The sequence below is a fragment of the Giraffa tippelskirchi genome, chromosome 10, assembly GCF_054371585.1.
Source record: "Giraffa tippelskirchi isolate mGirTip1 chromosome 10, T2T-mGirTip1v1.2.pri, whole genome shotgun sequence".
NCBI lineage: Eukaryota > Metazoa > Chordata > Mammalia > Artiodactyla > Giraffidae > Giraffa > Giraffa tippelskirchi.
In genome coordinates this window covers 90,684,740-90,705,745 of record NC_137284.1, presented here as the reverse complement: position 1 = coordinate 90,705,745, position 21,006 = coordinate 90,684,740, and the positions used below count along the sequence as shown (strand labels likewise).

The following is a 21,006-nucleotide window of genomic DNA, read 5'->3' as shown; positions in this document are numbered from 1 at the left end:
GTATTCACTTACAAGCATCACTTGGAAATGGTTCACTTTACTTCATACTTCTTGAAAGACTACGGCAGGTTTAGGAAAAAAAAAAGCTTTTCTGATCAAGTTCACAATAATGAAAAGAAAAAGAATGTTGGTTGGATTTTATGAATGAATGGCTTTAATTTTTCTGCTTCAAAATTTTCTTATTTAAAGATTTCAATGCAACACTTAGAGCATTTTCTATGTTGTCAACTTTTTTTGTGAATTACAATGTATCCATCTCTATTTTGCATCACTTGTGAATACTGAACTACAATAAAAATATTCTTTATTGTGTTTGGGTCTCAGTGTTTGGGAGGGGCATAGAAGGGGGTTATGGTGGTAAAAGAGGGAGGGAATTTGGTGGTGGTGGTACATGAAATAATTTTAAAGAGCTTTGTTTAGGATTCTAATACAACTTTTATTTTAGAAATACTTCAGTGTAGACCAAGATTCTTGTGGGAGCTTTACCAAAATTTTAAACCATTGATTTATAAAATGAAAATAAGTACTTTTCTGTATAAAGCCAATTCTGGATTTTCTAAATGAGATTATTGTAATACATATAATAACATGTATTATATATTATTCTACTTTACTACTTTGCTAGTCATTAATATCAACAATCCTTAATTAATTTGAAATCGGCTTAAATGGCAAAGCAAAACACATTACATCAGATGCTTCTCACACTTTAAACAAAGTTTAGCCAAAGCTTTATTATTCAACATTGTAGGAAAAAAACCTATTGAAACACATGTGACTGTGTGCCTCGATGGGCCACTATGATGAGGGAAGAAGAGTATTATGGATAGAAGCATCGGCGCTGGAGCAGTTAAACTTGGGACGCGAATCTCAGCTCTGTGACAAGGAAACAAGGTAGGAAAATTCTGCATCTGTTAAATCCACCTCACTGGGCAGATACAGTGGCAGACACAATGAGATAATATAGGTACAGCACCCTGCTGGCATATGTCTAGAACATACATGGTCAAAGTGAGCACTTGACAATTTGGAACCTTTAAATGGTTAGTGAGTCTAAAAACAGCTTTTCTGTCTAATGGCAGTAGATATCACCCTTTACTGTACCACAGAGAAAAAAAAAAGACATCTGGGAAGAAAGCGTACAATTTTGAAAACCATTTATTTTGTGTGTGAAATGGTTATTAAGAAACCTGTATAAGGTTAGGATTCCAATGAAAAGAAATGTTTTCACAAACACTGCCACGGCTCAGTTGTATGTCATATAGCGGGGAGTAGCACTGAACTTGGCATAGGACTTAATGACCTTATTTACAGCTTCCAAGAAATCCTTCTCAGTAGCAATTTTTCGCCGTGCTCGGATGGCAAACATACCAGCTTCTGTGCAGACGCTTCTGATCTCAGCACCTTTCAAACAAAAAGAAAATAACAGGCTTAAATAAAGCAGCCCAGACAGACAGACCAACAAACAGAAGCAAGACCTTTCCACCTACCAGTGCTATTTGGACACAGTCGTGCTAACAATTCAAATCTGATATCTCTTTCAACACTCATTGAACGGGCATGAATCTTAAAAATGTGAGTCCGACCCTGAAAATAGGGAAATTGACAATGTTAAAATGGAAAATAGCACAGGAAGGAAAAAATTTCAAGAATCCCTTTTCTACAGTGAAATGATATTCCCACCTCTAGATCAGGTAAGCTAAACTCAATCTTCCTGTCCAGTCTCCCCGGCCTCATGAGTGCTGGGTCCAGAGTGTCGGGTCTGTTTGTAGCCATCAGCACTTTAATGTTGCCTCGAGGATCAAACCCATCCAGCTGATTTATCAGCTCCAACATGGTCCTCTGCACTTCATTGTCACCCCCAGCACCATCGTCAAAACGAGCCCCTGAGAAGACAGGAGGAAAGACATGATCTTCACCTTCACTCAGAGAAGCACTCTGTCTGGTGAATATCATGCCCTCCAGCCCAAAGGAACCTCTCAGTTATAAGTAAATTCTGTAAGAACAGCCTGCTTTACACAAAACTAATTAGAAAGGGTTCATCAAAGGTTTATTTAACATAGGTTCCTTTGAATAAGTATTTTTTAAAATTTTCTTTAAGCAATTTTGTTTTTTAAGTCACTCAAGAACACCTCCATTGTTCGACACAATATACACCTGGACTAGGTAACAAAAATACATGCAAACTTTAGCACTATAATGGTATTTGATTATATGTAAGAAAATGCCATGCTCTTTAAAATTCTCAAAACTGTCAAAAACATGGCTAAATCCATAATACAGTAGAACTGTAACAGCTTACTATCACACCAATTTGGATATATTAGAATACTCTGAGTAGTGTCAATACTCACCTTCATTTCAATCAGTATAGCACAAAAAAAAGACCTCCTATATATATATATTTTCATTTTAAAATTGTACAAATACATACTGTTGTATTAATGTATTATGTACAGTATCAAACACCAAAATGAAAAATTGTTAAATGAGATTAAATATGAGCCTAAATTCCAGTATTTTCTTCCAGTACCCTAATACAGTTTTATATAAAATCCACTTTGGAAACCACGGATTCAGAGCATCCTCACATCATAAGGCTTATTCCAAAGGTATTACAAAAATGACATCAGGGTCACCACACCACATCTATAGACTGGTCAAATTACAGCCCTTGAACATTTACTAAAGAATGTCCAAAGCTCACAACACCCACCGAGTCTAAAAGCAAGGCTAACAACCGCAGTCCCCAACCAGTGTCACAGCGTCCACTATATTTTTTTTGTCACTGAGTTCATTAAATCACAACTGTCTAGTGATATAACACTTCTGCAGCTAACAGGGACTATTACTTGTATAGACTGTAACAACAGCCAAGGAACAATAGAACAGTGTAGTTTTCAAAGTCTATCAAATTTCTTATATACTTCAGGCTTTTCAAAAACCCATGAAACAAAGCTGTAATTACTCTTTTTATAAGAGAAGCAAACTGGAGCTTAGAGTTAGTTTAGACAACTTGTTTAGATCGCACAGCTAATACTGTATTTCATCAAATCTATGAAGCAAATAATATTATTTTATGTACATTTTATGAACTACTATCAATTAAATTATGCCTCAACTGCTTTCTGATCCAATTAAGTGAAGCTGTATCTCAAGTTAGGAGTTGCCAAAGTGTGAAAATACAAGTTCTGTGAATGAAATTGGGAAAGTTCAAAGATAAAGACTTTGAGAAATACCCATGCTATTTAATGCTCTTCCCCTGTGCGGTGTAGTCCTACTATTAGATCTGTAGCTCTCATGTGCCAAAGCTCATAAAAGAGTTGGAATTAAAATTTCATAAAGATTAACATATCAGGGACCTCCACACATATCACTATAGAATCCTCATGAAACTCAGTCCTAAAGTTCTCTGAGATATCATTCATACCTCCAATAGCATCAATTTCATCAAAAAAGATAAGGCAGGCTTTCTTTGTTCTGGCCATTTCAAAGAGCTCTCGAACCATTCGAGCCCCCTAATGAAAAAAATAATTTGTTAATTCAGACTTGGTTTAAAATCTTCTTAATAAGTTATGCTTCAAACTTTTCAGTATTTCTTACAAGTATCCTCAACTGTCATTACCTAAAATTTTTTCACAAAGATTAAAGTGTGTTACCTATTCCATCAAATTAATCTCACTAGGTTTAAAGCACTATTAAGTAATTTCATGATTCTGTACTTATGAAATAGTCAATAACTTTACGACTTGAAGAGATCAAATTAACACAATTAAATAAAGGTACTATTTCAATCAATAAAACTTGAAGAAGTAAAAGAATCTGATCACTTGGCATTTCTGATCACTGAATTTGATGTGTAAGTTTTGATCAAAGAATAAAAGTATATCTCCACATATGAAGATCCTTTTCTAATTCTCATTCTAAGTACACTAATCATTAATGTTTCAATGTAATATATTCAGCCCTAAACTTACTCCCTAATGAAAAAAAACATGTCTGTTTGTATGTGTACATACACCCCACACATACACATACATAGACAATCTCTGGTCTCTTTATCAAAAGAACATAAAACACGGCCCCTGAAGTGAATACACTTTCTAATACATTCTCTGGGCATTACTGGGATATTTATCTTATAAACCAAATCTGTAGAAAATGGTACCCTTCAGCAGGGAGCATACTGATTAAAAACGTTAAACAGTGTGTTTATTTCCAAATGACCATAAGGGAAGACTAGTGGCTTCTAGACTTCTAACTACTAATTACAATCCATCAATCAAAACATTTCAGGTCTCAAAGCTTTTGATGTGGAATCACCATTTTAATTTCATCTATGCTTTATAAATCTTTCATAGAGCTACATATTCCTTGATTATGATCAATTTACTTTACCTCACCGACATACTTCTGTACAAGTTCAGATCCAATAACTCGAATGAAGCAAGCATCAGTCCTGTTAGCAACTGCCCGAGCACAGAGTGTCTTGCCGGTACCAGGTGGACCAAAGAGCAGCACACCCTTGGGAGGCTCGATGCCAAGGTTAACAAACCTCTCTGGCTGTGATGGAGACATAATTTTTACACTTACCACTTCTCTATAATAAAAACAGGACTATCTCTACATCAGTATATTTAAACCAAAATTATTAAGTCCACAATTTATGTATTTGATCTAAATAAGAATTTTACTTATTCTATGACATAAGATCCAGACTCATTAATACCCAAGGCTGAATGGCTTTTAAAGATACCCTACTATCCAGGGTTAACAAAAACACTTTTTTCCCCTAATTAAAAAAAAAAAAAGTGTTTAAATAACAAAAGTATTATCTCATATATAATATCTTGGTTTTTTTGCATTATTCCCTATGCTTAATTTGATTCAATTTAAGCCCATTTCTTCTTGATATCATTAAAACACACTGCTTCTTTTATAATAACCTACCTATAACATATTTAACATATTTATAAAGGTTATATCTCAACCTCCCTTGTCACACTAAATAGATTTTTCTTTTTTGAAGAGGGTTGGCTGCTCAATCCTTTTGCCTTCTCTCCTGGAACTTACCAATTCTCCATACCTTTACCCTCTACCCCATCAAAATTTTTTATTTAGGAAAGTAAAAATATTTAAAATGAATATATAGGCAGAATTTTAGTGCACAGTAGGCAAAAGGCTGTCATATCTTTGTACAAAGAAATTTAAAAAGCAACAGTCTCAGCCACTTACATGAAGCAGTGGGGTCTCAACTACTTCTCGAAGTTTCTCAATCTGTTCCTTACAGCCACCCACATCACTGTATGTAACATCAGGTTTTTCCTCCACCTATGAGAAGGATGAAAATGTACAACATAGAGCCACACAATTTTGAATACTAATTGTTCTATCCAGTAGAGTAGACCCAATACCCTAAAGAAAAATCAAGACTTACACCAAGTAAGAACTTTAATAAAAATTGAATACACTGCCAGTGTCCTAGACTCACAAGCTGTACTACCTGTTATAACACTAAGCGAGAGACAAACCAGTAAAAGACTGAAGAAGACTTTCTCATCTGAAAAATTATTTTTAAAATGTTGGCAACTCTTCAGTATATATGCACACATTAATATTTTTTATTAGTTAAAACCTTCAACACTTTTTGAGATGAATGCAATTGTATTCAAATTCATGCCATTCCTTTTCCCTCCCTTGGTTTCTTACCTGCATCATGGTAACTGTTGGGTCAATCTTAGGAGGCAGTGGAATGTGAATCTGATACTTATTTCTGTCCACACTAAAGAGGTAAAAAAAGATCCTCACTAACACATACAAAAAAATATACTGAATTATCATGCGTTCTATATACATTAACTACATTAACTCACTTAGTCCTTATAACCATCCTAGGGCAAGGGCTTCCTCCACCTATACCATGTTACCTTAAATAGACCAGCAAACTCAACTTTAAAATTCTGTACTTACTTTAATCCTGACATTTGAGGCCATGAAAGGCTAAGTAGGGGTGGGAGGTCAGGAAGCAGATGCAGAAGAAAGGATATTCAACCACAGTCCTCTACTAGATTACCCCCTTGTATTCCATGACACCCAGTTCATCCACTCAAAAGAAAGCCAAGGGCGTGAATGTGACATGGCATCTTTAGTGAAAGGTGAGTATTTACTGTAGATAGAAATCTTACCCAACTCTCATCCCTTCTTCAATGTCGGTAGGTGCTACCTGATCACTGAGGTCCACCACAAACTTGGCAAACTGCTTCACATTGATAATGTACTTCGGGTCCTCTGAGTCAGCATTGATTATCTTTGTGCATCTAACATGGCAAAAGGCTTGATTAGAGTAAGGAACCTGAACCACTAATAATGAATTGAAGTAACTAGATTCTCTCTTGGGCAAGCAGTACACTACTGAGCAGGTGTAAACTGCATAAACTGGGCCACTGTTAAGGATCCTTCTCTACAGAATATGCTCAGTCCCAAGGGTCTGCTCAGCTTTAGTCAAGCCAGTAAAATTTCAGAAGATATATTCCCTTGGAAAAGTAAACCCAAATAGTTCATCATTAGGAAGTTCCCTTTCTTGATTTTCATAACTATATCCCTTTATTAGTGATACTCCTCTGTATCTTCAGGTATTCTCCTTTTTATTTTTCTTATTAAAAGATAGTCATCTTGTCTTATATCGTGTAATAAATGTGTTTTCATTTTTCCCTGAGTTTATATTTCAAACCCATTTTTACTGTTGCTGCTATTTTTAACTTAAATATATTTCTTCCTAGGGGTTATGGTGAAGGTGAATTTGCTATCCCACATACATCACAGGAGAAAGTAAGCTACTGCCTATTTGCTATACTATCTGCTTACAGAAGAAACACAAAAACAAACAGAACTCACATTAGAAAAAGCTCATAAGCTATCGCAACAAATACAGGGAAATACAAAATAGTCTCTGGAATGTGCATTAGGCAGAGCTAAGAGTAAGGTAAAGAATGCTTTGTCCTAGCAGCATAAATTATGGACAGGACACCGTTTTCTGTTATTAGCCAAAGTCTACCAAGGAAGTATAATTTTATATAAAGTATCCATCACTACTTTATCTGACAGACCCACCAACACAGATACAGGATTTTTTTAATCCTCAGCTGAGAAAGTATATATACAGGGACCTCAACTTGCAGAACATTGAAGTAAGGAGTTTTGAAAACCTGCTCATCCTTAAAAGCAAAGAGAACACTGGCAAAAACAGTCCAAATCAACATTCTCAGAATTCTGGAAATTAACTACAGGTTTGGAAAAAAAAAAAAAAAAAAAGGCTAAATCCCAGTAAGAACAGTGAGTGTTTTGCATTTAAACTCACTTTAACCCCATAGCCCTCTCCCCACCTCTGCAGAAGACTTGAAAGCCAACAGCCTCCCAGCCATGGTTAAGGTGGAAACAAGCAGCCTCCTTGGGGGAAGGCAAAGATGAAGAAATGGAGCTCCTCCAAAAGCCAAGCCTCAGAAAACTCCTGACCTGTGTGACAGCTAGCTTAAAAAGCCCCATTCTCAGGATTTGTTTTTATTTGACCTGACTCAGAGTTCACTGTCTACAGATGCCCTCCCCACAGGACATTTATTGGAAACAATCAGTGGCAGTTATTTAACATCAACTGTCTGAAGCAGCATTTACCAGTTGGGGATAACAAGAGACTGACCAAAAAACTTCAAAACAACAACAGGAACGAACCCTGGGGAAAGGAGAAATCTGAGTTCCAAAACTGACGTCCAGGTTCCATCAAACAGTTATGAGACACAAAGAGAAGTAAGATACGGCCCATACACAGGAGAAAGGCAGTCCAAGGGAAGACACTGGTCTTACTAAACACGATCTTTAATCCATGTCATAAATGTTTTTTTCTGAAAACCAAAGGAAACCATGTCTAAAGAATTAGTGGGAAGTGTGAGAACAATGCCTTACCAAACAGAGAATACCAATGAAGAGAGAAATTAGAATGGAATACTGTTTGGCTATAAAGAATGATGTTCTGATACAAGCTACAACATGAATGAAGCTTAAACCGTTATGTGAAGCTAAAGTCAGAAACAAAGGGTGATACATTACATAATTACATTTATATGAAATGTCCAGGGTAGGCAAATCCATACAGATAAGAGTAGATTAGTAGCTGCCATGTCCAAAGAGAAAGGGGAATAGGGGCAGTTAATGTGTTTGAGGTTTCGTTTGGAGGTGGTGAAAATATTTAGCAGAGAGTAAAACACAAGGAGAACCCCATGAACAGTATGAAAAGGCAAAAGGATAGGACACTGAAAGATGAACTCCCCAGGTCAGTAGGTGCCCAATATGCTAATGGAGATCAGTGGAGAAATAACTCCAGAAAGAATGATGGGATGGAGCCAAAGCAAAAACGATACCCAGCTGTGGATGTGACTGGTGATAGACACAAAGTCCGATGCTGTCAAGAGCAATATTGCATAGGAACCTGGAATGTTAGGTCCATGAATCAAGGCAAACTGGAAGTGGTCAAACAGGAGATGGCAAGAGTGAACGTTGACATTCTAGGAATCAGTGAACTAAGATGGACTGGAATGGGTGAATTTAACTCAGATGACCATTATATCTACTACTGTGAGCAAGAATCCCTTAGAAGAAATGGAGTAGCCATCATGGTCAACAAGAGAGTCCAAAATGCAGTACTTGGATGAAATCTCAAAAACGACAAAATGATCTCTGTTCGTTTCCAAGGCAAACCATTCAATATCACGGTAATCCAAGTCTATGCCCCAACCAGTAACGCCGAAGAAGCTGAAGTTGAACGGTTCTATGAAGACCTACAAGACCTTCTAGAACTAACACCCAAAAAAGATGTCTTTTTCATTATAGGGGACTGGAATGCAAAAGTAGAAAGTCAAGAAACACCTGGCGTAACAGGCAAGTTTGGCCTTGGAGACAGAATGAAGCAGGGCAAAGGCTAATAGTTTTGTCACGAGAACGCACTGGTAATAGCAAACACCCTATTCCAACAACACAAGAGAAGACTCTACACGTGGACATCACCAGATGGTCAACACCGAAATCAGATTGATTATATTCTTTGCAGCGAAAGATGGAGAAACTCTATACAGTCAGCAAAAACAAGACCAGGAGCAGACTGTGGCTCAGATCATGAACTGCTTCCAAATTCAGACTTAAATTGAAGAAAGTGGGGAAAACCACTAGACCATTCAGGTATGACCTAGATCAAATCCCTTATGAGTATACAGTGGAAGTGAGAAATAGATTTAAGGGACTAGACCTGATGGACAGAGTGCCTGATGAACTATGGACAGAGGTTCGTGACATTGTACAGGAGACAGGGATCAAGAAAATTCCCATGGAAAAGAAATGCAAAAAAGCAAAATGGCTGTCTGAGGAGGCCTTACAGATAGCTGGGAAGAGAAGAGAAGCGAAAAGCAAAGGAGAAAAGGAAAGATATTCTCATATGAATGCAGAGTTCCAAAGAATAGCAAGGAGAGATAAGAAAGCCTTCCTCAGCGATCAGTGCAAAGAAATAGAGGAAAACAACAGATTGGGAAAGACTAGAGACCTCTTCAAGAAAATTAGAGATACCAAAGGAACATTTCATGCAAAGATAGGCTCGATAAAGGACAGAAATGGTATGGACCTAACAGAAGCAGAAGATATTAAGAAGAGGTGGCAAGAATACACAGAACTGTATAAAAAAGATCTTCACGACCCAGATAATCACGATGGTGTGATCACTCACCTAGAGCCAGACATCCTGGAATGTGAAGTCAAGTGGGCCTTAGAAAGCATCACTACGAACGAAGCTAGTGGAGGTGATGGAATTCCAGTTGAGCTATTTCAAATCCTCAAAGGTGATGCTGTGAAAGTGCTGCACTCGATATGCCAGCAAATTTGGAAAACTCATCAGTGGCCACAGGACTGGAAAAGGTCAGTTTTCGTTCCAATCCCAAAGAAAGGCAATGCCAAAGAATGCTCAAACTATCGCACAATTGCACTCATCTCACATGCTAGTAAAGTAATGCTCAAAATTCTCCAAGCCAGGCTTCAGCAATACGTGAACCGTGAACTTCCAGATGTTCAAGCTGGTTTTAGAAAAGGCAGAGGAACCAGAGATCAAATTGCCAATATCCGCTGGATCATCGAAAAAGCAAGAGAGTTCCAGAAAAACATCTATTTCTGCTTTATTGACTATGCGAAAGCCTTTGACTGTGTGGATCACAATAAACTGTGGAAAATTCTTAAAGAGATGGGAATATCAGACCATCTGACCTGTCTCTTGAGAAACCTGTATGCAGGTCAGGAAGCAACTGTTAGAACCGGACATGGAACAACAGACTGGTTCCAAATAGGAAAAGGAGTACGTCAAGGCTGTATATTGTCACCCTGCTTATTTAAGTTATATGCAGAGTACATCATGAGAAACGCTGGGCTGGAAGAAACACAAGCTGGAATCAAGATTGCTGGGAGAAATATCAATAACCTCAGATATGCGGATGACACCACCCTTATGGCAGAAAGTGAAGACGAACTAAAGAGCCTCTTGATGAAGGTGAAGGAGAAGAGTGAAAAAGTTGGCTTAAAGCTCAACATTCAGAAAACTAAAATCATGGCATCTGGTCCCATCACTCAATGGGAAATAGATGGGGAAACAGTGGAAACAGTGTCAAACTTTACTTTTTTGGGCTCCAGAATCACTGCTGATGATGACTGCAGCCATGAAATTGAAAGACGCTTACTCCTTGGAAGGAAGGTTATGGCCAACTTAGATAGCATGTTTAAAAGCAGAGACATTACTTTGCCAACAAAAGTCCGTCTAGTCAAGGCTATGGTTTTTCCAGTGGTCATGTATGGATGTGAGAGTTGGACGGTGAAGAAAGCTGAGCGCCACAGAATTGATGCTTTTGAACTGTGGTGTTGGAGAAGACTCTTGTGAGTCCCTTGGACTGCAAGGAGATCCAGTCAATCCATCCTAAAAGAGATCAATCCTGGGTGTTCATTGGAAGGTCTGATGTTGAAGCTGAAGCTCCAATACTTTGGCCACCTCATGCGAAGGGTTGACTCATTGGAAAAGACCCTAATGCTGGGTAGGATTGGGGGCGGGAGGAGAAGGGGACGACAGAGGATGAGATGGTTGGATGGCATCACCGACTCAATGAACATGGGTTTGGATAGACTCCGGGAGTTGGTGATGGACAGAGAGGCCTGGCGTGCTGCAATTCATGGGGTCGCAGAGAGTCGGACACGACTGAGCGACTGAACTGAACTGAACTGAACTGAAAACAGAAGGTATCAAGAAATGCTGGGGCAAAGGGTAGGATGGTGGTAGTGGTGGTGGTAACTTGACTGAAAATGAGGCAGGTGTGGAGGTAAGAGGGGAAGGGTGATTAAACACAAGTGAGCCTGCTGCTGACATTCCCTAGACCCCTACCTCCACTGTTCTTCCAAAATATTAGAGATTGGAAACAACAGGAGACAGAAGACAACTTCTCTAGGAAAAATGACCATCCAAATGAAAAGATCTAAAGACACTGACATTGAAGGCTCCCCAACTAAACATTCAATCATATAAGCTACAGTGATGTTTAGGATAGACATGCCTCACTACTGAATCTAGAGCCATCTATCAGCTTTTTTGCCTCCCACTAAAACAGAAGCCCAAAGATTATCAGACGTCTAGCATAAAAGACACACACCATGCAAACAAGTATAGCCACTATGGAAGAACAGTGTGGAGATTCCTTAAAAAACTGGAAACAGAACTGCCATACAACCCAGCAATCCCACTGCTGGGCACACACACCGAGAAAACCAGGATTGAAAGAGATGCATGTACCCCAGGGTTCACTGCAGGACTGTTTACAATAGCCAGGACATGGGAGCAACCTAGATGTCTATCAGCAGACGAATGGATAAGAAAGCTGTGGTACATATACACAATGGAATATTACTCAGCTATAAAAAAATGCATTTGAGTCAGTTCTAATGAGGTAGATGAAACTGGAGCCTATTATACAGAGTGAAGTAAGTCAGAAAGAAATACCAATACAGTAGATTAATTCTGTATAATACAATTCTGTATCATATAATATGTGTATATTAATACATATATATATGGAATTTAGAAAGATGGTAACGACAACCCTATATGCAAGACAGCAAGAGACACAGATGTAAAGAACAGACTTTTGGACTCTTTAGGAGAAGGCGAGGGTGGGATGATTTGAGAGAACAGCATTAAAACATGTATATTACCATATGTGAAATAGATGATCAATCCAAGTTTGATGCATGAAACAGGGCAAAGCCGATACAATGGGACAACTCAGAAGGATGGGATGGGGAGGGAGGGGAGAGGGGGGTTGGGACAGGGGGACACATGTATATCCGTGGCTGATTCATGTCAATGTATGGCAAAACCACCACAATATTGTAAAGTAATTAGCCTCCAATTAAAATAAATAAATTAAAAAAAAAAAAAGACACCAAGCAAGCAAAGAGGGAAAAACCATCTTAGAGGAAACAGAAACTTCCAGTTTAGCCTTAGCTTCCTTAGAGACGACAACATATTATGACCATGATATGAGAACAGGACATTCAAAAAGCAACAAAACATATACACTGAAAGAAGAAAAGCTCTCAGAAATTAAAAACTTAAGTGAAGTGAGAGGGGGAACAAAATCAATACATGGACTCAAAGTTAAGAAAAGACCACGAAAAAGTAGAGCAAAAAGACACAGAAAAGCAGGAAAGAAAGATTAGCATATCCAAACAATCCAGCATCAGTAACAAAAGTCCAGAACAGAGGACCAAGAAAATGGAAAGAAATCATTTACAAATAGTTTCAAGAAAATCTGTACACTGAAGGACATGAGAGCCCAGCACCACAGATAAAAAAAAATGTTTAATAAGTAATAAGAAGTAGGTATCATACTAGTCATTAGCACAATACAGATTAAAGTGAGCTGGGTTTTTTGCCCAAATGACAAAAGTGTAAAAATCAATAATCACATATCTTAACACTGATCAGGCAAAAATACATTTCCCTCAAAACCTTTTAGTTAAGAGTTTAAACTAGCTGAACCATTTTTTTCTCTACACATTTCAAAATGGTAAATACCTCTGTCCCTGTTCCACTTCTAGTAAGCTATGCTATAGGTATGTATGCACATACACAGAAAAATATTTAACTTGAGTGTTCAAGGGAGCACTGATGTCTGAACATCATCACTTATGAACAGTGAGGAGGGAAAGGGAGGTTTCTGTATTTTGCTCTGTATTTTCCTATATCATTTGAATCTTTATATGATTATGTCTTGGCCTATTTCTTGAATTATTATTAAAAGCATAAAATTTTAACCCCAGATACTTTTGGAGAAAGCTTTATTTATTTGGAATATGGAATAAAAATTCTTTATTAATTATTGCCTTACACTCAAAAGTACAGAAAAAAAATAAATTTCCAGAGACCACTATGCATACCTCGCAACCTGCAAAGGCTGTTCACTCTGGAGTGTTTGCTTATCTGCAGCCAAATCCCAGAGTGCTGGTGGGGCCAGGCCAGTGTCAGACTCTTTAATACCTACATAAAGAAAGATCACAATACTCACTGAAATGTACTGCAAGCTTTCTCAACCTCAGCAATACTAACATTTCAGACTGAGTAACTGGTTGCTGGTGTGGTCCTGTGCGTTCCAGAACGGCTGGGAGTATCCCTGGCCTCTAGCCACCACATCACTATTACCACTTCCCCCTCAAGATAGGAGAATCAAGAGAGCCCGGATACTGCCGAATGTCCTAGGGGGATCACCCCAAGCGAAAACTACTGCCCCAAAGTACACATAGGCCAAAAACGTAATGCCATGTTTGACATTTTTTTGTGCAGGTCAAATACTGTAAAACTTCACCACTCAAGTTCTCAAGAAGAAAAGTTTCCAACTACTAGGCCGAAGTCTGCTTACTTCAAGCAATAAATACCATGTAAGATTATATTTTTATTCAAGAAATCCTGACTTGTTTATTAGAGTCTTTTGAACTTGGCCTTGACCAACAGAAACATTACTTGCTTAAAGGATGATGTTTCTTAATTGCTAAGCATTAAACTTGCTTGTAGAAGTAGTGAAAGAGATTATTAAATGAGATGCAATTTCTTAACAGATAGGGGGAATTTTTTTTTTTTTTTTACATTTCATTTTTTAGTTTATTCTCTGTGAAAATAAAGTTACATATACTGCTTTACACACTTGGGCAGAAATAATACATAATTTAAATCTGGTGGGCTGGATTTTATAATACTCCTTGCTACCAATTAAGAGTAGAATAGGGATGACTAACAGTAGACATAAAAAACTTTAAAAAGTGAAAGAAAAAAGGAAACAATAATAAAAACTTAGAGTGTATTAGTTATTAGTGCATATCCATTCTATTCACTAATGGATTTTTGTGGTTAATATGAAATTTTGGCCCCGATTCTATGGAAGATTTCTCTTCTATCTTTGCTTTTAAAGTGAAAACAAACTATTTATAAGAGGAATAGCACATTTATTTGTAGCAAATAAAATAGTTTTTGGTAAAGGATGACTTTTTAAAAACGTATGATTAATTAAAGAGTAACATTTGTATTTCTGCTCCTTTGATATAATTAAACCACTACACATAAAGAAAGGAAACAAGAATAAAATATATTTATACCGGTGAGCTCATTAATTTTCTTGAGAAGTTGTTGAATGTCATCTTCAACCTGTTTGATCTGCCTAGAATAAGTGCTCTGACCCTAGGAGATAAAGGATATCAGCAATTTATTAAACTATAGTAACAAAAACTTTTAAGTTACACTTGTAATAGCTATTATTGTCCTAAAGCTTGTAAAATGAAAGTAGAGAGTTTCTCATTTTCAGAACAATTCCTGAACCAACCTATAACCGCCAAGCAGGCAACATACTATGCAAGATAACGAATGAACATGATGCCTGAAATTGTCTAAAATTGAGACCTATTTCTATGCATTAAAACTTACCATTTCAGCTAATTCATTTTCATACATTTTCAATATAGTAAATGTTTGTGTAAATTATTTCAAATATCTTTCCATATAGTATCACACTTAATTACAAATAGAATAAAAATAATGTATAAGCTTCTGATTTATTCTAGATAGAAACTGTGGATATATAACATTTTTCAGTGAAGATTAAACTGCTGGAAGTCTCTTCTAACTATTCTGGAAAGAAAATACCAACAAGAGTCCTTACTTCAACACAAAACATCTGTATTTTGTAGATACTGAAAGGACTTACATAAGTTTTCAGCAAGGCAATATCCCCTTCATCCAGTGCTAAAAGAAGAGAGATAATACATGAAATTCAAACAAAAGAAACTTGAGCTCACAATTCTTTCCTGTTCAATTCAAACTACACCAAATGAGAAGAACTGCACAAAGTTGTAGTGATATAAATATAACTACCAGTTAGTTCCTGGACTCAAGGAACTTTTATCTAACTGGGCGAAGGCAGATTCTTAACATTATATAAAATAGCTTAGAGTGATATGACATAACAAGAACCGAAAGCCCAAAGACTTTAAGAATCAAAACGACTTGAGCACTAGTCCCAGCAGGGTCATGCATTTGCTAAGTTACCTTGGAAAAACCACTTAATTTCTCTGAGCATCAGTTTTCTCACCTGAAAGAACGTTAGCCTCAGTGTTTCTTTAAGATCAAGTAAGACATGGATTCAGAAACACAAAAAATTCTACACATGTTAGTTATAACTGTATCCAAGGGATAAACCTGTTAATATGTTTATAGAATTATAACTTATCCAGAGAAATACACAGATGAAATGTTAAATCAACGACTAAGTTTTCCACTGGGTGACTGAGCACCTCTTTCAAGGAAAAAGAGTGAGGTGAAAGTGGAGAGGAAATGCTTCTTTGAGGGGTGGGGACTATTAAGAAGAAAGGGTGCTAGGAGAGGTTGAACTTGTTCAGAAAGGAAAGAGTTAAGAGAAAAAAAACAGCAAAAACCCACCATAAGAACATTTTAAAATAACCTATAAGAAACAAAACAGCATAAACATGAGAGTACAAAAGGAAAGAAATCATGAATGAAAGTGTTGCGGGTGAAGGGTCAAGTGGTATGGTCTCTAAGGAGAGTAGTCCAGCACTGTCTATAAAAATGTCAAAAAAGAAAAAAATTCAACGGCATTTCTAAAATTTACCCTACAGCTGTGTTTGTGCATGTGGTAAGAGTTACATGAACAAGGTTATTCATTGCTCTATAATGGCCAACAGGATAGAAGAAAAGGAAATGTCCATCAGTGATGATTAATTCATACGTGACTGAACGTCCAATAATTTGGGTTCTATACAGTTCACACTGTCTCTATATAATGATATAAACTAATTCCTAAAACATACTAAGACTTTTTTTAAAAAGCAAGATGTACAGAAAGTTACATTTATGCTTTTTCTTTTTTAAAAAATAAAAGGAATATATAAACAAACTTGCTTGTATGTACACAGAAAATGTATAGAAAGTTGAGGCAAAATGGCAACATCAGCTTCCTCTGTGGAGAGATGGCTGCGGTCAAGGATGACGCTTTTCAATTTATCTTTTTCTCTTTCAGGTTTTGAATCATGTGAATGCATTACCTAGTCAAAGGAATTTTTTTTTACAGTTATGTCTCAGGATCCTGGCTATGCAGTGATAGCAGCAGCAAGTTGTCACTTGAGGAGGCGGAGGAAAGGGAAAGAGGGTCCAGGTTGGCAACCACCACCAGGCGGGGAACTTTTCAAGGCCCGCAAGACCGAGTGGAGTGGGTGATTTCTTCAAGACCTGAGAGCTGCATGTGAATAAACTTTCGATCAGCGAGAGATGAACACAGGACGTGGGACAGAAAGAAGGGACAGAGAAGACCAGCCGGTTAACCCGGCTGCCGCACCAGACTAAATCAACAGCTGCACAAAAGCGACAGAGCGACAGCCTGGAATCCACTCCCCTCCCCCCACGCCGGGCCAAGACTGGTCCTGGCGCGGCCCGGAGCCCCTGCCTGTGTTAACTGACCTCGGATGGGCTTGTCGTCCTTCTCATCTTCTTTAGTTTTCCTCTGATCAGCACCGAGGTAATCAGGCATTTTAAGGGCTCCAAGTACTCCAGCTCCTCGGTGATTACACAGCACCTTCCTCGCTTCCGGTGGTGCCCCCACCTTTCCCTTCCTCACCGGAAGTAAAGCCGGCTCCGCGGGCCTTTTTACTGCGGCGCCAGGCAGAAGAGCGCCCTGGAGGTCACACACTGGCGTTGCACCCGGCGAAGTGGGAGAGGGGGAAGATATCCCAGTTTGAGGACGAACGTCGCTCTCCTTCAGCCTCTCACAGTGGCGAGGTCCCTCAGCAACAGATTTCAAGACCAACACAGGCTCAGGTTGCTGAGTTTAAATCCTGCTTTTGTCATTTACGCTATACTTTGGGGTAACTTCTTTAATCTCTGTGCTTTAATTTTTCTCTTGACCTCAGAGTGTTGTGGAGGCAGTAAACAACGACGTTTGTAAAGTACCTGCCTTATTAGATACGCATTGAGTAGTGGCTTGTTTTATAGAGTGAAAGTAAATAGGAGTTGTTCATTAATTTGATGTTAACGATGGATGGGGAGGTAAATTGTTTCCATTTTTGAGCTCGCTGCTACGGAGTGGTACCTGTCTTCAGATACAGGGAAGTCAGGGAAAACAGGTTTTGAAAGAAATGAATTCAGATGAGGAACAGAAGAGAGCAATTAGGAGACAATTGCAAAATTTAGAAAAAAAGACAAGCCTGACCCTTCTATACGCAGCAGTGAAAAGGCAACCTACACAATGAGAGAAGATACTTGTAAGTCATGTATCTAATAAGGGGTTAATATACAGAATATATAAAGGACTAAAACTTGGTCCAAAGGTTAGAACTGGAGGTCCAGAAGTTGGGACGCAGAGCTTTTTCACTGTGGGAGCCCAGGTTCAATCCCTGGTGGGAGAACTAAGATCCTGTAAGCTATGTAGTGTCTTCAAAAGAGAATAGAAAAAACTAAAACCCAGGACAAAATCTGATTCTTTGAATAGACAATGTACTTGAATGGATATCTCTCCAAAGAAGTTCTACAAATGGTCAACAAGCGCAGGAAAAGATGTTCAGCATCACTAGGCCCTGAGGAAATGCAAATCAAAACCATGAAACATCCCTTCATATCTGTCAAAATAGTTATTATCAAGAAAAAGGAAAAAAAAATGTGTTAGTGAGGATGTGGAGAAAATGGAAACCTTGTGTATAGCTATGGAAATATTAAAATGGTGTAACTACAATGGAAAACAGTATGGCAGTACCTCAGAAGGTTAAAAATGGAATGGTCAAATGACCCAGCAATTCCAATTCTGGGTATATACACACAAGAATACACATAAGCAGGGTCTCAGAGAGATAGTTGTACCTCCATATTCGTAGCAACATTATTCATGATACCTGAAAGGTGGAAGCAACCCAGTCAACAGATGAATGCATAAATAAGATGTACATACAATGGAATATTATTCAGCCTTAAAAAGAAAAAATCTGACACATAACCACTTGTGAGGAAATTATGCTAAGGGAATAGTCACAAGAAGACAAATAGTGTATGATTCCACTTATAGGAGGTAACTATAAGGGTCAGATTCAGAGATGAAAAGTTAAATGGTGGTTGATGGGGGCATAGGGGTGGTGGAAATGGAGAGTTGTTATTTAACACCATGAGTTTCAGTTTTACAAGATGAAAAGAGTACTGGAGATTGGGTGCACAACAGAGTGAATGTACTTAACACTACTGAACTGCACACTTAAAATGGTTAAGATAAGAATTTTATGTGATTTCACTACAATTTAAAGGTTATGATGAGAATGGATGGAAGAGGTGTGAGAAAAAATTATTAATATTAAGAAAATGGAGTCAGGTCACCTTGAACCTTGGAGCTTGTTTTAATAGTGGTTACATTAATAAAGAGCCTCCTGATGAAAGTGAAAGAGGAGAGTGAAAAAGTTGGCTTAAAGCTCAACATTCAGAAAACTAAGATCATGGCATCTGGTCCCATCACTTCATGGCCAATAGATGGGGAAACAGTGAGAAACTTTATTTTTGGGGGCTCCAAAATCACTGCAGATGGTGACTGCAACCATGAAATTAAATGACGCTTGCTCCTTGGAAGAAAAGTTATGACCAACCTAGGAGAGCATATTAAAAAGCAGAGACGTTACTTTGCCAACAAAGGTCCGTCTAGTCAAGGTTATGGTTTTTCCAGTAGTCATGTATGGATGTGAGAGTTGGGCTATAAAGAAAGCTGAGTGCCGAAGAATTGATGCTTTTGAACTGTGATATTGGAGAAGACTCTTGAGAGTCCCTTGGACTGGAAGGAGATCCAACCAGTCCATCCTAAAGGAAATCAGTCCTGAATATTCATTGAAGGACTGATGCTGAAGCTGAACCTCCAATACTTTGGCCACCTGATGCGAAGAACTGACTCATTTGAAAAGACCCTGATGCTGGGAAAGATTGAAGGAGGGAGGAGAAGGGGATGATAGAGAATGAGATGGTTGGATGGCATCACCGACTCAATGGACATGAGTTTGAGTAAACTCCGGGAGTTGGTGATGGACAGGGAGGCCTGGTGTGCTGCAGTCCATGGTGTTGCAAAGTGTCGGACATGACTGAGCAACTCAACTGAACTGAAAATTAATAAAGAAAGGGGTCAAGAAGAGTTTTAGTGGGAGATTGATTAGCTTAGTTTTTGAAATACCAGTTTTGTCATGCAACATACACAGGTAAAGGCAATGTATTTTAACAATGAAAGTTAATTCTTATATAATAATTTGCTTATTTCTGGTTCTCTTTGCAGAAGAGTGGGTACATCAAGTCTTTTCTTTTGCACAACCTAATCCAGATACTCTGGCAGGGTTAGTGGGAGTGGGAGGTGGGAGGGTCTGTGAATTTTCACCCAGTTTTCCTTTTGCTTATTCTTGCTTTTTACTTCATTCCTAGAAGGAATCATACAGCTGAAGTATAAAGGTCTTTAACGAACAATTTAATCCCAGAGTCCTGTAATTGGGAATATCCTGAAAGAAAACTTAATGCTGCTAGAGCAGTGTAAAATGATTGTTAGCCTTGGATTAGGATCTAACACTGAAGAGGGGTTTCTTCTGCAAATGATAGGAGTGTTAAACGAGATACCACAGGTAACAACAACAAACATTAGCTTCTATTATTATTTCTGGAGAAGGAAAAGGCTACCCACTTAAGTATTCTGGCCTGGAGAATTCCATGGACTGTATAGTCCATGGGGTCGTGAAGAGTCAGACATGACTGAGCGACTTTCACTTTCACTTTCTATTATTATTTAGGTAAACATAATTGCATTAGAGTTGTATGTACAGAATTCTCTATAAACGTGTAGGCTGTAACAGTTATTCTCAATACTAATTCGTACACATCTTTTCACTTTTTATACAAGATGGTAAAGCCTCTATGTGCAATGCGGGAGACCCGCGTTCGATCCCTGGGTCGGAAAGATCCCCTGGAGAAGGAAATGGCAACCCACTCCCGTACGCTTGCCTAGAAAATTCCATGGATGGAGGAACCTGGTGGGCTACAGTCCATGGGATCACAGACACGGCTGAGCGACTTCACTTTCACTTTCACAGAGCTACTATAAAAATGAACGGTTACATTCAGACTAATAAAGTAGTAGTAACTTAAAAAGGAAAAGAATATAGTAAGAGCTGCTTTAGAAAATCATGTTCTTTGTATTGCACTGGAAGTGGAAATTAATCCTTTTTTTTTTTTTTTTTAACCAGGGAACTGATAATTCTAGGAACCTTTCATTCGTGAATCCTGGTCCCCAGCCGGATATTAGTCAGTAGAGGACCTAGGCAGCCGCACACGTTGGCTGAGGGGCGTGGGGGTGGGATTGGCCTACGCACCACGAAGGATTC

General features: G+C 38.2%; 1 protein-coding gene across 1 annotated transcript; it reads right to left on the bottom strand.

The window, feature by feature from the left end:
* Positions 1-1,140: 1,140 nt before the first annotated feature.
* On the bottom strand, positions 1,141-17,205 carry PSMC2 (proteasome 26S subunit, ATPase 2). Its single transcript, XM_081535808.1, has 12 exons — positions 17,084-17,205; positions 15,318-15,355; positions 14,713-14,794; positions 13,504-13,603; positions 6,186-6,317; positions 5,710-5,782; positions 5,236-5,331; positions 4,399-4,563; positions 3,431-3,518; positions 1,684-1,886; positions 1,491-1,587; positions 1,141-1,404 (listed from the first exon to the last, which is right to left on the bottom strand). The coding sequence occupies exons 1-12, from the start codon at positions 17,151-17,153 to the stop codon at positions 1,247-1,249; spliced, it is 1,302 nt and encodes a 433-aa protein (XP_081391934.1). The 5' UTR covers positions 17,154-17,205; the 3' UTR covers positions 1,141-1,246.
* Positions 17,206-21,006: the final 3,801 nt, after the last annotated feature.

Coding starts and splice junctions, on each gene's coding strand:
- PSMC2 (XM_081535808.1), bottom strand. CDS start 17,153: ATGCCTGATTACCTCGGTGCTGATCAGAGGAAAACTAAAGAAGATGAG. Junction 14,795..15,317: donor TTGCCTTGCTGAAAACTTAT/GTAAGTCCTTTC, acceptor TTTATCTCCTAG/GGTCAGAGCACTTATTCTAG. Junction 1,588..1,683: donor TTAGCTTACCTGATCTAGAG/GTGGGAATATCA, acceptor CCCTATTTTCAG/GGTCGGACTCACATTTTTAA.